Source organism: Rattus rattus, chromosome 7 (genome assembly GCF_011064425.1).
Source record: "Rattus rattus isolate New Zealand chromosome 7, Rrattus_CSIRO_v1, whole genome shotgun sequence".
Classification (NCBI taxonomy): domain Eukaryota; kingdom Metazoa; phylum Chordata; class Mammalia; order Rodentia; family Muridae; genus Rattus; species Rattus rattus.
This window is the reverse complement of record NC_046160.1, coordinates 129,397,266-129,411,002: the sequence shown is the minus strand read 5'-3', so window position 1 is coordinate 129,411,002 and position 13,737 is coordinate 129,397,266. Positions and strand designations below refer to the sequence as shown.

The following is a 13,737-nucleotide window of genomic DNA, read 5'->3' as shown; positions in this document are numbered from 1 at the left end:
AGTGTTTCTTGGCACTGTCATTTGAAGCCACGTATAAGATGGACGTGATTGTAGAACACGTCTTCCCTCACACCGACCGTACTGGCTCTAACATAGACAAGGTGGGCGGAGAAGAGGCCTGGTGCTGTCCTCCTCAGCTCCCTTTCCGGGGGAGGGGAGGTTTCTCCATGCTTTCTGATGAGGTGAGCTGCAGCCCTGCCTCTTCTGTCCTTCTCTGATGAGGTTCCATTTCCCCCACCATCCTTCAAAATGCCAAACACACAAAAAGTCAGGGAATGATGATCGAGACCCATCTATGCCCCAGGAAGTTAAATGGGAGTCGTAAGGGGCAGCTAAATTTCTTCTTCCACTCGCAGCTGAGCCTCAGGCACTGGCACCTTCAGCATGTTAGGGGCCGCTGAATGAGTTCTGTACCAACATCTGGAACGAGCCTGGGCTTCCAGGCTGCCTAGTCCTTCTTCAGTGGATGGTGCAATCAGAAGCATCTTCCTCAGCTTTCACGGACAGTGTTCCCAAGACGGAGACACCTGTCCTTGGCGCTCAGTGGGACACCCAACCATTTCAGATCGCCCTGTGTGCCTGTGTCGCTTTCCCATGTTCTCCCTCCCACAGGCAGTCTGAGTTGGCAGCGAGCGCGTGGGAGTTTGTCACCATTGCTGTGTAAGCTCTGCGTGCTCATGGTGGACCCACGGAGGAAATGGACTTGGATCAGCTGGACCTAAACCCCAGAATTACTGCTGCGATTAAAAGGGGTATGTATGCTGTGGGGAGTGAGCAACAGTACACGTGCACTTTGTGTGAAACAAGCTGTGGTGCTCCGTGGGCCACCTCCAACCAGCGCCTTCTCTCCTTTTCAGTCTCAGAAGGGGCACCTTTGCCCGTGAGCCCCTGGAGGGCTGTGACTGCTGAGGGCTAACTGCCCAGGCCTCATGTTCACAGCGTCCTTCCTGCCACTGTGTGAACTGGCTTGATATGTCTGCAGTGTTTTTCTTTCTCTTTTTTTTTTCCTTCTTTTCAATTGCATCAGGGTCTCACTGTGTGGCCCTGGCTGACCTGGGAGTCACTGTGTAGACCAGCCTGGCCTTGAACTCACAGAGCTCCCCCTCCCTCCGTCTTCCAGTGCTGGGACCAATACGTTCTGTTAAAGAAATCGGGAGAAAGACAAATGTGCTCTTCACAAAATAAAACAGAAGCATTCATATCGCTTTATAATCCTCGTTTCTGCAACTGGTTACCTGGCCTTAGCTGGTATTTGTAACTCCCTTTCTCTGCTACCCGTTCTGTATTTCCTCCACCCTCTGCAGTCACCTCAGCAGGTCTTGACTCTTTTCCTGGAGGAGTGACCTTCATTCCTGATGGGTCTTCGTCCTTTGTCCTCCTGCTTGGATTAGGCTGTTGTAGTTTCCCATTGACTTTAATCACAGGACATGGTAGTACCAAGAGACGCTCTAAGGGATCTCCTGCACTCCAGACATAACCCTTCTTACCTCCATTGTGGACAGGCGATCCAATTTCCCCATGGTAATCTGGATCTATCCCCCCAGCCCCAAGATCAGCATCACGGGTGAGCCCTCCAGTTCTGGATTGTAGTCAAGTTGACATCCAGGAACGGCCACTACGCTTTCTTTTGCCAACTGGTTTGGAAGTAAAAAGTAAATCCAGGGGTTGGGGATTTAGCTCAGTGGTAGAGCGCTTGCCTAGCAAGCACAAGGCCCTGGGTTTGGACCCCAGCTCTGAAAAAAAGAAAAAAGGAAAAAAAAAAAAAAAGTAAATCCAAGCCCAGAATTGGTTCCTTTGCCCTCCTCCCCAAGCTGCAGGCCCTTGGTTGTTACCATGTGTTGCCCGTAGCGATGGGCACAGTCCTGCCCATCCTGGCCTGCTTGGATCCTGCCTCTGCCTTCCGTCAGCCTCTTTGCCTACCTGGCCTGGCTTGGGTGCTCAGAGTTGATTCTCCCTTGGCCCGCTCTCTGTTTGTCATTGTCAGTCAACTCCAGGGCTTTGTGCATGGTCACCAGGCACTCTCTCTCGGGCCACACCTGCAGCTCCGTGGTCATGCTTTTTAAAATACAGGGTCTTGCTGTGTAGCTTAAACTGGCCTTGGGTCCTGGGTTCAAGTGACCCTCATGTCTCAGCCTTCCAGGTAGCTGGGACAGTGGACCAAGGGTGGGACAGGGTGATAGTCACATCCTCATAACGCCCAGGATTCGCTCTCTGGCTCCCGCTGCTGCTGACAGGAGAGTCAGGCCCAGGTCACGAGGGTGCAGCAGCAGGCCCCTCCCTCGCTTCCCTCTCCACCCACTAGCCCCACTCCCCAAGATTTTCTGGGCGAATCCAGTTACCGTCACTGGTGTCCCAGATCTGGAGGCCCAACTCCGTCCCCACCTCTGAGTGCCCTGACTTGCTGTGGTCTATCTGTGTGACTTCAGGCAGACTGAAGTCAGTGAAGGAGGTTCTGTGCTACTCCGGCCCAGACCTGCAGCGGCTCACCAGCCTGCCCAGCCACGATGTGCAGCTCCTGCTGAGAGCAGCCGCTCTTCACCTTCGGGGAAGCCGCGTCCTTACAGGTGGGCGGAGGGCACCTGGGCTGGGGAGCTGGGGGCGCGGGCCTGGGCAGACGCACGGGCTCCAGGCTCTGGGGATGACCCCCTGAGCACGTATGAATCTCCCTAGAAGAGGTAGCCCAAGTGACCTGCCCAGAGCCCAGAGAGAAGGGCCCATATTTGCAGAGCACTAAGCAGTAGGGTCTCATGGCTTCAGCTTCTCTACAAAGTTTTCCTGGAGTACCTGCCCCCAGAGGAGACCCTCACAGTAAAGGACAAAGTTAGGTCCCAGTGGTATGGTGGGGACATCTGTGAGAGTCCCCACTTCAGTACATGGCTTCCACATGATGGCTTTGTCTCACTGACATCCGAGGCTCCAACTGCTCAGAACTGTCACTGTCACAGACTGATGCTCATTTCCTCTTCATGCTGAAGCTGTCCCGGACACACGGACACTGAGAGTACCCTGCTATCTCTCTCTCCCTCCCTCCCTTCCCCCCCCCCCCCTTCTCTCTCTCTCTCTCTCTCTCTCTCTCTCTCTCTCTCTCTCTCTCTCTCTCTCTCTCTCTCTCTGTGTTTCTGATTGTTCTGGCACTCTATGTAGCTCAGGCTGGCCTCAAACTCAGAGAGATGCCTCTGCCTCCCAAGTGCTGGGATTAAATGTGTAAGCCTAAATCAGGTTTCTTCAGCAACTTTGCCCACCAGGAAGTGTGACAGGGACAGACTCTTACATATGCACTGCACTCAACTGCACAACCAGGCCGCCTGCCTTCTGACCTTAGCACTCTGTGTGTGTGTGTGTGTGTGTGTGTGTGTGTGTGTGTGTGTGTGTGTGTGTGTGTGTGCGTGCGTGCGCGCGCGCGATGACTTTGCCAGTCCTTTGCCCATGTTGCATGTGTCAGCACTTCCTTGAAGGCCTCAGGCTCACAGGCCCTAGCAGGTTGTGGGCGGGGTGCAGGCCATGGGCGGGGCGCAGGCCATGGGCGGGGCGCAGGCTGTGGGCGGGGCGCAGGCCGTGGGCGGGGCACAGGCTAGACTGCTGATGTAGCCTGACCTCATGCTTGCTGCAGCACTGCACCTGTTCCAGCAGAGGGAGAGCTTCCCTGAGCAGCATCAACGCCTGAGCCTGGGCTGCCCTGTCCTGGACCGGTTCCTGGGTGGAGGCCTGCCCCTGGAGGGCATCACTGGCCTGGCTGGCCGCAGCTCAGCAGGAAAGACCCAGCTAGCCCTACAGCTCTGCCTGGCTGTGCAGTTCCCACGGCAATACGGAGGCCTGGAGGCCGGTGAGTGGCTCTCCTTCCTGAGGGGTAGGACAGGTATCGCTCTGACCCATCCTGCTCTGGGGGCTGCATTCCTCTCTGGGAGGCAGTGGCTATCTCTTGGGTGGTTTCCCATGATTGTGTTTCTTCTTCCAAAAGAGTAAGTGGGAGGTGAAGCTGCACTTAGACTGTCAGAAGGAAGCAGGGGATACTGGCCAGTCCTACAGTTACTACACAATTACCCTGAAGTACCTCACCCTGCACCCAGACTCAGAACCAGACAGGTAGGGCAGAGAGCACCAGGTCTTTACCTTCTGGGCAGAGCCAGTAGTCTGAACAGCATGTAGATGCCCCTGCTACAGGGAGACTCTGCCTGGTCATAGCTGCAAAACCAGCAGTGACTGAGCCAGGCGTGGTGGCACCTGCCTTTAATCACAGTACTCAGGGGACAGAGGCAAGTGGGTTCTGAGTTCGAGGTCAGCCTGATCTACAAAGCAAGTCTGGGACAGCCAGAGCTGTGTTACAGAGAACCCTGTCTCAAACAAAACAAAACAAGCCAGGGTCTCTGCCATTTCCGCCTTGAGTCCTGTGCCCAAGCCAGGAAGCTGGTCTGGATCCTGCGCTCCGCCCGGTTCTGCACCAGCTGGGGCTTTACTACAGCATTCAGTTTCCCTCATTCTCACTGACACTGCCTTGTACAGGGCCAGGGTTCCCAGCATCGCAGCGGTCTGTAGCGATGTGCTGTGAGCCTCTGACGTGCCTTCTGTCAGGTCATCCCCGTAAGACCCAGAGCCCTTTGCCTACCGAGTCTTCCACACCAGTTGTGGTGGTGCACGCCTGTAACCCCAGCCCTCAGGACGCAGGCGCAGGAAGATTGATGCAGGCTGGGGGCCAGGGAAGTGAGGCCCTGTTTGAGCAGAAACTTTTAAATATTTACATTAAGTCCAGAATATTGTTGGCTCTGTTTCCCCTTTTGTGGATGATCTTTGCTTTCTTTCTTTTTTCTTAAGATTTATTTATTTTCTGTATGAGTACACTGTAGCTGTCTTCAGACACGAGAAGAGGGCATCAGATCCCATTACAGATGGTTGTGAGCCACCATGTGGTTGCTGGGAATTGAACTCAGGACCTCTGGAAGAGCAGCCAGTGCTCTTAACCACTGAGCCATCTCTCCAGCCCGACCTTTGCTTTCCTGACTGAGTCCTTTGAAGCATGGGCAGTATTTGTCTTATGAAGCAGTTTCCTTACTCTGCAGTTTGACGTTTCGGGCAAGCCACTGGGCTCTTTCCACTCAGAGTCCTAGAACTAATCATGTAGATTCCAACAATCCTGCTGCCCACACACAGGGCGATTCGGTGGCACGATCTGGGTAGCCTTTGTCCCCGCAGCATATGGCTCAAGGGCTGTTTGTGCACCAGCATCATCAAGTAGACACACAGAGAGGGGAGGAGCCTGTGAACTGTCCTGAGTCTGAGGAACATGTCCCAAAGTCCCTTAACCCTGGTGATCCACCCTCTGTCCTGCCCAGCCCAGCGAGGACCTGGAGAGCAGGCATGAGATAGCAGGGTATTCAGGAACAGGGGATGTGTGCACTCAGGACAGGGCTAGCCTGCATGCCTAAGGAACCAGCAAGGTAGCCACAGATGGGATACTCAGGTCTAACCTGCTGCCCTTCTCGGGGGAAACGTATAAGGGGCAGAAGTTAGAGACAGGCAGAAGACTCCTTTTGGTCTGTGCAGCCACAGGTCTTGTGCACACTGGGCACTCTGACTTCCTAGGGGCTGTCTATATCTGCACAGAGGATGCCTTCCCCAGCAAGCGGCTGTGGCAGCTCATTGAACAGCTGCAGGAGCTGCGGACAGATGTGCCTGGGGAGGTAACACAGAAGATCAGGTTCGGCAACCACATCTTCATTGAGCACGTGGCTGACGTGGTGAGTGTCTGCTTGTGCACACAATGACCCAGTGACTTCAGCCAGTGTCACCTGTGCAGAGACCATGCTCAGCTCAGAGTAAAGTCAGGAAGAGGATGTGTCGGTCATGGAAGTGTCCCTTCTACACACACAGCAGGGTGGCTGAGGTCCCTGCAGGCCAGGCATTCGGGATGTGTGGGTTGATGAATACACTCTCCAACATGGGGATTTATTGCAAAACCTGGTCGACCTAGGTGCAATGACGTAATGAGATCAGACACCTTTGATCTCAGCTCTTGGGAGGGAAAGACAGGAGAAATCTTAGTCTGAGGCCAGCCTGGTCTACATACATAGTTCCAGGCCAGCCAGGGCTGCACAGTGAGACCTTGTCTCAAACAACAAAAACCTCACTAGTCAAATTCTTGTGCAATCTGCCCATTCATCCTGTCTTTGAACCAACAAACACAGATCTAACTGGGTCAATCAACCCAGGAGAAAGGCAGGGAAGGGGGGCCCTAGACATACAGCAAAGGTGCCTCTGGGTGGGGATGCAAGGAACTGACAAGCCGCCACAGACCCCATCCTGCCTGCTGTTCTCTGTTGACCCTGCCTGAGCCTGGGGCTTGGCTGCTGGCCAGGCTGGGCTCAGTTCGAGCAGCAGGAAGCAGGGCCAGGCCCAGGACAGCTGGTTGTGTAGAAAAGCTCTCATCAGCAGGGAGGGGTGAAAATAGGGGTCATTCAGAAGTTTGGAGAAGGGAATAACCCAGTTCCCCAAACTTAAGTGTGGATAACGACCAGGGCAGGAGCACCCTCAACATGCCTGTCTGGGCTGTCACATGACTAGGCAGAGAGTTAAGAGCTCTGAGAGGCCCACAGCTGGCTCAGCTGACCCCAGTGTGTCCTCTGACCTACACACCATGGCATGCGCTCACTCAGATGATAACAAAGAGCTTTGATTTTTAAAGAATAGTTATGAACAGACTTTCATTCCGGTAGATGGTACGGCATATAAACTTTTAATTTTAAAAAATGTACAATAAAAATACATTATCACACACGACACGGAACTAAACACATGAGAAGTGCCACAAAGAGGCCAGGCAGAAGCAGCAGGAGCCAGACGTGTCCTGTCCGTGGGCCTCCCAGGAAGGGGCCAGGGCCAGGTCACCAGCCTCACTGAGAGTTGCTCTCCAAGACCCTACTAGTGGTGGTGCAGTTGTTAGTATATGCCCACAGCTCGGGGGCACGGGAACTAAGTTAGCACTGCAGGCTCCCAGCCGAGGGCCCTCCCAGCCCCACCCTGGCCTTCACAGGGCCAGCTCTGGAGCCAGTGTCAGCAGCAGCATCATGGTGTTTAAAGCAGACGAGGCCCAGATCACTGCAAGAGAAAGTGCAGGTCAGGTCTCCACTGGGAGCAGCCCTACCTCCTCTGCCCTGGGTCTGCCCAGGAACCAGAGTGGTCAGTGCCAGCCTCCCTGGGGCTCAAGGCCACAGAGCCTCCCCTCCCCTCTTGTACATGAGCAGAGCAGTGGGGACCACACCTGGCCGCCTCCCACCTCTTCCTGCCATCCCCGAGGTGCCCAGGCCCTGGCTTAGGGAGGTGCAGACACTCACGTTGGTACTAGCGTCTTCTAGGCTGCTGCTGTCGTTTTCCACACAAAGAGGCTCTGCGGGTGCCCTAGGGAGAAGCACAGACTAAGGGGGTGCCCTAGGGAGAAGCACAGACTAAATTTCACCCCTGGCTGGATGCAGGGACTCAGAGCTGCCAGTGAGTCAGTGCTGGGCTACCTGCTTGACCAGCCAAAACTGCCTGAAGGCCTTGTCACCGCTCAAGTGTGGTCACGTGGCCACTAGCAAGGCCTTCCTCTGACAGCAGCCATCTGCCCTCCCCGTACAAGCCTACGCTGTCACCTGGGCCACTTAACCACATCTTAAGTCACCCAAGTCCAGTGCCAAACAGGGCACAGTGGCCCCAAGAAAGCCTAGGGCTCCTGGAGTGGCCAACAGAGATGACCCTGGTGCCATCCCTTGTCTGTCCCTGCTAGCATTTTCTCCAGGGTGCAGCCAATGTGGATGGTGCCGGGTTCCGACTCCTCCTTTACAGCGGGTGGTACCTGCTCCGTGCAGAAGAGACTCACAAACACTCCATCCTACCAGCAGCAGGTCTGGCCTGCCCCGTCGCCACAAGGACCTGGAAGGCACACATGCGCACACACACATTCTACACACATCCTACTCAAGCGAGACCAAGCAGCTGCTTTCTAGACTTCAGCCTAGTGAGGTGACTGTGTCAGCCATGGATCTGTGGCTAGGCCGGGTGACCTCAGTATCTGTGGTGGACTCAGGGTGAAAGTCCAGGTATGCCTGCCTTCACCCCAGGAGGGTAAGAGGTAGCCAGTAAGTGTCAAAAGCTACAGTCAGGGAGTTGTGGAGGCCACTCGCCAGGTGTAGCCGGTGTAGACCACGATGTGTGTCCCCACAGGACACCTTGATGGAGTGTGTGAGTAAGAGGGTCCCCATTCTGCTGTCAAGGGGCATGGCCCGCCTGGTGGTGGTTGACTCCATTGCAGCCCCATTTCGTTGTGAGTTCCATGTCCAGGCCTCGGCGGTCAGGGCGAAGCACCTGCACTCGCTGGGGGCCGCGCTTCGAAGGCTGAGTAGCACCTTCCGGAGCCCCGTGCTGTGCATCAACCAGGTAGGTGCGGCTGGCGGGGAGGGAGAGGGCTGCCCCTGAACACGGGGAAAGCAAGCCCTGGGTAGAAGGGAGGACCTGAGGTGGCTAACCCTCGCTTGCTTTTTCCAGGTGACAGAAATGGTGGAGGACCAGGAGTCTGCAGGGTGAGTATGGACAGCTCAGCCATGCTGTACACTGGGGTGGGGTGGGCTGTGTACAAGCAGCAACACCCATTTTGTGTCTCAGGGCTTGGGAGGAGCGCCTCTCTCCAGCCCTTGGCATCACCTGGGCTAACCAGCTCCTGATGCAACTGATGGTTGACCGGCTCCATGAGGACAGTGTTACCACAGGCTTGCCCAGAAGCCCAGCTCGGACTCTACGAGTACTCTTCGCCCCCCACCTCCCCCTCTCCTCCTGCTGCTACACAGTCAGTGGGGAAGGAGTTAGAGGGATGGCAGGAACTGAGTCCTGCTAACAGTGGGGCCAGTGCATGAGCCTGACCCTGATTCTGACGAATCCTTCCAACAACCTGTGAGTCCATGCACCGGGTGACCTGGCTCCCGGTGACGGTCAGTCAGTACCTGCTCTCTCCTCCCTGGGGCTCACCTACTGTTGAGCCTTGGGGTTGGCCTCACACTACCTGTCATAGGCTGTCCGACCAACAGGGGCTCTGGCAGCCCTGGGACCCCAGAATGACTTAGCTCTTCTCTCTGCCTGGGACTTTCAGCAGCTTGGTGGGGCCTCCTCTCCTGCAGGATGATCTTAATTCCCCCCAACCCCCACTACACACGCACGCACACACACATACATACACACGCATGCACGCACACACAGTAACACACACCACTCAGGCCAAACGTGACTTGCAGAGAGGTACTCCCCCCACCGTGCCCCTCCCCACACACACACAACAACATTTGGGGGCAGAGTGGAGAAAATACTCTGAGGAAGGGAAACGGTGCTGACCTGATTCAGTTGCCTGGGCTAAGCAGCTTTGGGCAACTTACAACAGGGTCTGTCCTCACTGCGGCCCGGCTAGTGTGCCCAGCAACTCTGGCTTGGCAGTGCATCTAGGCTGGAAGGCACCACAGTGCACCCGACAGCATGGAGTGCACTCAGCCAGCGGCGGACAAGCGTCCTGTAAGATCTGCTCTGGACTCAGAATCAACACCCTGTGGACTTGGGGCCAATGAACGTGACCTCTGAAGACAGGGCTGTGGTGACAAAGCCCTGTGCTTCAAGATCCTGCCACGTAGCACAGGCTCCCACCAGCAAATGTGCCAGGTGGACTCTCACCAGTGTGTGACTCCTCAAACCAGGTCATAATACACTGTCACTGTCCCCACTCAAATAGCGAAAATAGTCCACTTATGGTATATACCATGACATCTTCAGGGTGGCCCCATCCTCTCCTGAGCTCATCAACCTTCCAAAGGCACCTGGGACACTCCCTTCCCCCCCCCCCACCTGGGTCTGAGAGGCTGAGGATACTGACATAAACGAGGGGATCGGGTGGAGTTTGTATAAAACAGCTTCTCAGGGTTTTGTATTGGGAAATAAAACTATTTTTGTAACAAGGTATCAACACTTCCATTTTTTTTTCCCCTAAAGAAACAGTATTGAAAATTAGAAGACAGTTCCTAGGCAGACGCACTTAGAAAACATGCCCAAAGGTTCCTAGGGCCTAGATCCACCAGCCAGGTCAAGGGGCCCTGAAGGTCCCCCCCAGCATCAGTCCACCTGCTAAGTGGAGAGTATCTTCCAGCACCTGCCGCCCTTATCTGCATTCAGCACAGCAGCTGGCTGCCTGGACTCCTGCTCACCTGCGTCTCAGGTACAGTCAGCTCCAGACGGAGTGCAGACGGATGCAGGGCAGAGACCAGGCTCACGGCCATGGGCCACACGAGCTGCAAGCGCACACGTAGCAGCTACTCAGTACATAAGCCTGTGAACACTGACTTCCTCGGGCTAGCAAGACGACAGAGAGGAGAGGAACTTGCAGCACAGTGGCAACCTGGGCTCACTCTCTGGAACCGTGAGGAAAGGAGAACGGAGTGAATGCAGAGGTCTCCTGATCCACACATGGAGCCATGATTGCACACAAGGCTTTCTACGTGACCGCTCCAGAAGCTTTCCAGAAAATTCCTACCTGAACGCTTCCAACACCATTGCCCACCACCCACGAGCCTCCCAGCAGTAACCACAGCAGGTTGGCGACATCTCACTCCTGAGAGTCCCTCGCCACGAAGGCCATGGTGAAAGCCAGGCCCCACTTTCCTCCTGGGAACATGAAGTGTAACAGAACCTTGCTCAGTGCCGACTACATACAAGTCCCCAGGCCGCTCCTCTGAAGCAGTGTCCGCTAGCGAGGCCAGCCAACTTGCTCCAGGATTCTGCCTCTGCCCGGCAGGCCTGGATCACCAGAGGCCCCACATGGGTTCTGAGGAACTCACACTGGTACAAGAGCTTTGTCTGCTCATCCATCTCCCCAGTCGGAACCGTGTGCTCTACCTTAAGACAGGCTTTCTCTGTGCAGCCCTGGCTGGCCTGGAACTCGCTCTGTAGCCCAGGCTGGCCTGGAATTCCACCGTCCTCTGCCTCCTGAGTGCTGGGATTAAAGTTATGCCACCACCCCTGGCCAAGAAAATTTGTAACTGGTTGTGATCAATCAGTTAATTTTGACACCAGCCCAAGCCCTGGTGTTTTATGAGAACCATGCAGTTTCTGAGACTGATGCTAGGCCGAGACATAGTCCCTGCAACCCAAAGGCCACATCCTGCTGCCCTGTAAGTCCACTGCTTCCAGCCCGTGTTCTCGCCCCATGTTGATCCAAACATTGTCAACACACACCGTGAAAAAGCTCCTGTATGGTAGCATACACCAGAAGAGTGGGACCCTAGGCACCGCACAGTGCCCACCACCAACACAGACTAACAGCAGCAGCAGTCATCAGGGCCTGTGGGAAGCAGCTCCTCTGTGTGCTGCTCCCCCATCTCTTCCCTCTACACTTGAGGCTCAACAGACACAGGCCACTGTCAACTCTTCCCCTGAAGGAAGTATTTTTAAGCTTCTGATTCTTACTTCACAGCTTTTTCACAGCATTAAATTTTAAATAGATCTAGGTGTCATAACAGCGTGGCTGGCAGAAGTCACATGCAGCAGCTGATGCACACGTGCCTAGGCCACCAGCTGCAGCATGGCTGCCTCCCTGGCCACAGTGCTGCGGCTCTTGGCCATAAGCAGCCCCCAGGCACAGATATAGACAAGCAGCGGTAACCTGGGGTATGGCTGCCAGGCCCTCTCAGATGCTGGAAAGAAAGCCCACTCCAGCCGAGAGGACAAGCTCCCTCCTGGGCAGGCTGAGGAACTGCCAGTGTTCTGTGCTCTCGGGATCCTATCCAGCTCAGTCCCCGCCCTCAGTTCTGAGTCTGCCAGACCAGGAACCAAAGTTCCTGTGTGAAAAAGCAAATGGAAATATTATAATCAATACGGAGATCACCATCAAACACTGTGGCCTCTGACACCAAATATGCGCATATAAATACTAAACATTGGGATTCAGAGTACAGCTCAGTGCTGGGGTACAGTGCATGGAGTGTGCACTTAATGAGCAAAGGCCTCGGTGCACCAGCACCACAGATCAACTCCTGTGCCAGGTGCCTGCAGCACACACCTGCTGTCTTAAAATGTCCTCTGCTGGGGCTAGGGTGACAGCTGACACTTTATTAGTTGAATCGGCCACTGAAGGAGTTATGGCCTCATCGGGTGTGACCAGCAGGGAGCCGTCACTCGGACTGAGCTCTATGTCCCGGCAAAGAAACGTCCTTCTTGGTACGTCACAGTGCTCCTCCAGCCGTCGGGAATGCACAGAGCACCCAAGCAACCAGGCAGGTTCTAGGATCAAGCTGATGGCCACACCCAGTGCCAATCCAGACATCTAACAGGAAGGAAAAGTAGAAAACCCACTCTGCCAGGCTGCAGAGGGAAACAAGGCTATGGCCTAAGTATCCAAGAGCAGCAGTTACAGACCTCTTAATCATACAAAGAGAGTGACACTGCTGTGACACTGCTCCGGTGAGGGCAGTGGTGACACTGTCCTCTGACCCCGTAGTGTACAGATGCCACATATAAGCCCATCCAGTGGGGCGTGCTCAGGCCCAGGAGGCTAGGACACAAGCAGGGCAGGCTCCTAACTTGAAGCAATCTTCTGTGGCTGTGCCACCCGCATTAACACCCAGAGAACTGACGCACTTCACACAGCAACGGGTCATGAACACGCAGAGACAAACCCATAGCACACTGTCAACCACAACAGGAAACACCCTAAGGTGACCGCTCTGCTCCTGCAATGTCAGTGACCATGCAGCTGGGAGTGGGTCTTTCTCACCTGTTCTTTACCTGGATTCAGTGCCTGGGGACCCCCCGCCCCATCTCAGCACAGTTTACAGCAGCCGTTCTTAATGCAAGTCCTGCTACCCTCCGAGACTGCTCAGCCAGGGCCGGGAACTCTGCTGCCTGCCAGGCGAGTCTGACCTCTCAAAGGGCTTCCTACGCCCAAGGGAGACACTCCAGGCATAAGTATGTTTTACAGTTTATGGTAAATTAATAAGAAGAAAAGCAATTTGACTACTAGCAAGACAGACTGTGAAGTTTCTATTCCTCTACTTAGAAAGTCACCCTGGGGCCAGGTGTGTGGAGTGACACACAGAGGCAGAGGTAGCTATGAGGTTGGAGACCAGCATAGTCAGGGCCACACAGTGAGACCCTGCCTCAGAAAAACAAAACAAAGCAAAGAGCGAGCCCCTCCCCTTGTTCCTTTCAAAAGCCGGGATGGTGTGCACACTGACAGCTCCAGGCGAAAGCCCACATGGAGGGTCTTCCGAGCAGCACCTATGCTTCTGAATGTGACCTGCGCGCACTCCAGCAGCCACAGAAGCCAGAGACAGGCTGAAGGCCAGGATGCAGCCTACAGGTCGCAGATGCTGACACACAAACTCCAGCTCTGCCAGCTCTGTCTCGAATCTACCTTTACCATAGCCTAGCCACGCACTGTCGGAGGACTGACAGCAAACTACTAAAAAGAAATCACATGTAGATTATGATTCCACTCACCCAGGTGGTTTGGTTTTGGGTTTTTTGGGCACGGTCTCACTATGTGGAGCAGGCTGGCCTTGAACTCAGAGCTCTGCCTGCCTCTGCCTCCCAAGCCCTGGGTTCACACCATACTCATTGAAGCAACTGCGCTCTCTGAGGAAAGCTACAGACTAGACTCTCAGCCTCCTTTCTTCTCATAAATGACAGCAGCAAAGTGGCCCATGTGGCACTGTCTTTGGTCCTTGTCATCGGAAGCTA

At 54.9% G+C, this 13,737-nt stretch overlaps 2 protein-coding genes across 7 annotated transcripts in view; one reads left to right on the top strand and one right to left on the bottom strand.

Moving 5' to 3' along the window:
* The first annotated feature begins 626 nt into the window (after nt 1–626).
* Xrcc3 (X-ray repair cross complementing 3) lies at nt 627–8,925 on the top strand. Its single transcript, XM_032908520.1, has 7 exons — nt 627–752; nt 2,427–2,564; nt 3,611–3,823; nt 5,578–5,732; nt 8,194–8,406; nt 8,515–8,549; nt 8,632–8,925. The coding sequence occupies exons 1-7, from the start codon at nt 698–700 to the stop codon at nt 8,858–8,860; spliced, it is 1,038 nt and encodes a 345-aa protein (XP_032764411.1). The 5' UTR covers nt 627–697; the 3' UTR covers nt 8,861–8,925.
* Nucleotides 6,699–13,737, bottom strand: part of Klc1 (kinesin light chain 1) — a 44,725-nt gene continuing 37,686 nt past the window's right edge. For all 6 annotated transcript variants that reach the window (XM_032908507.1, XM_032908511.1, XM_032908509.1 and 3 more), the window contains 2 exons: nt 7,326–7,389; nt 6,699–7,089 (listed from right to left, as the gene is read on the bottom strand). In XM_032908507.1, the coding sequence (XP_032764398.1) occupies nt 7,087–7,089; nt 7,326–7,389 (67 nt within the window). In that variant the 3' untranslated portion in view covers nt 6,699–7,086. The remainder of the gene's footprint in view (nt 7,090–7,325; nt 7,390–13,737) is intronic.

What these genes read in the sequence shown, in the direction of transcription:
- Xrcc3 (XM_032908520.1), top strand. Translation starts at nt 698, where the DNA reads ATGGACTTGGATCAGCTGGACCTAAACCCCAGAATTACTGCTGCGATT. An exon ending in TACTGCTGCGATTAAAAGGG is followed by an intron (nt 753 to 2,426) that starts GTATGTATGCTG and finishes GTGTGACTTCAG; the next exon opens with GCAGACTGAAGTCAGTGAAG. An exon ending in ATACGGAGGCCTGGAGGCCG is followed by an intron (nt 3,824 to 5,577) that starts GTGAGTGGCTCT and finishes CTGACTTCCTAG; the next exon opens with GGGCTGTCTATATCTGCACA.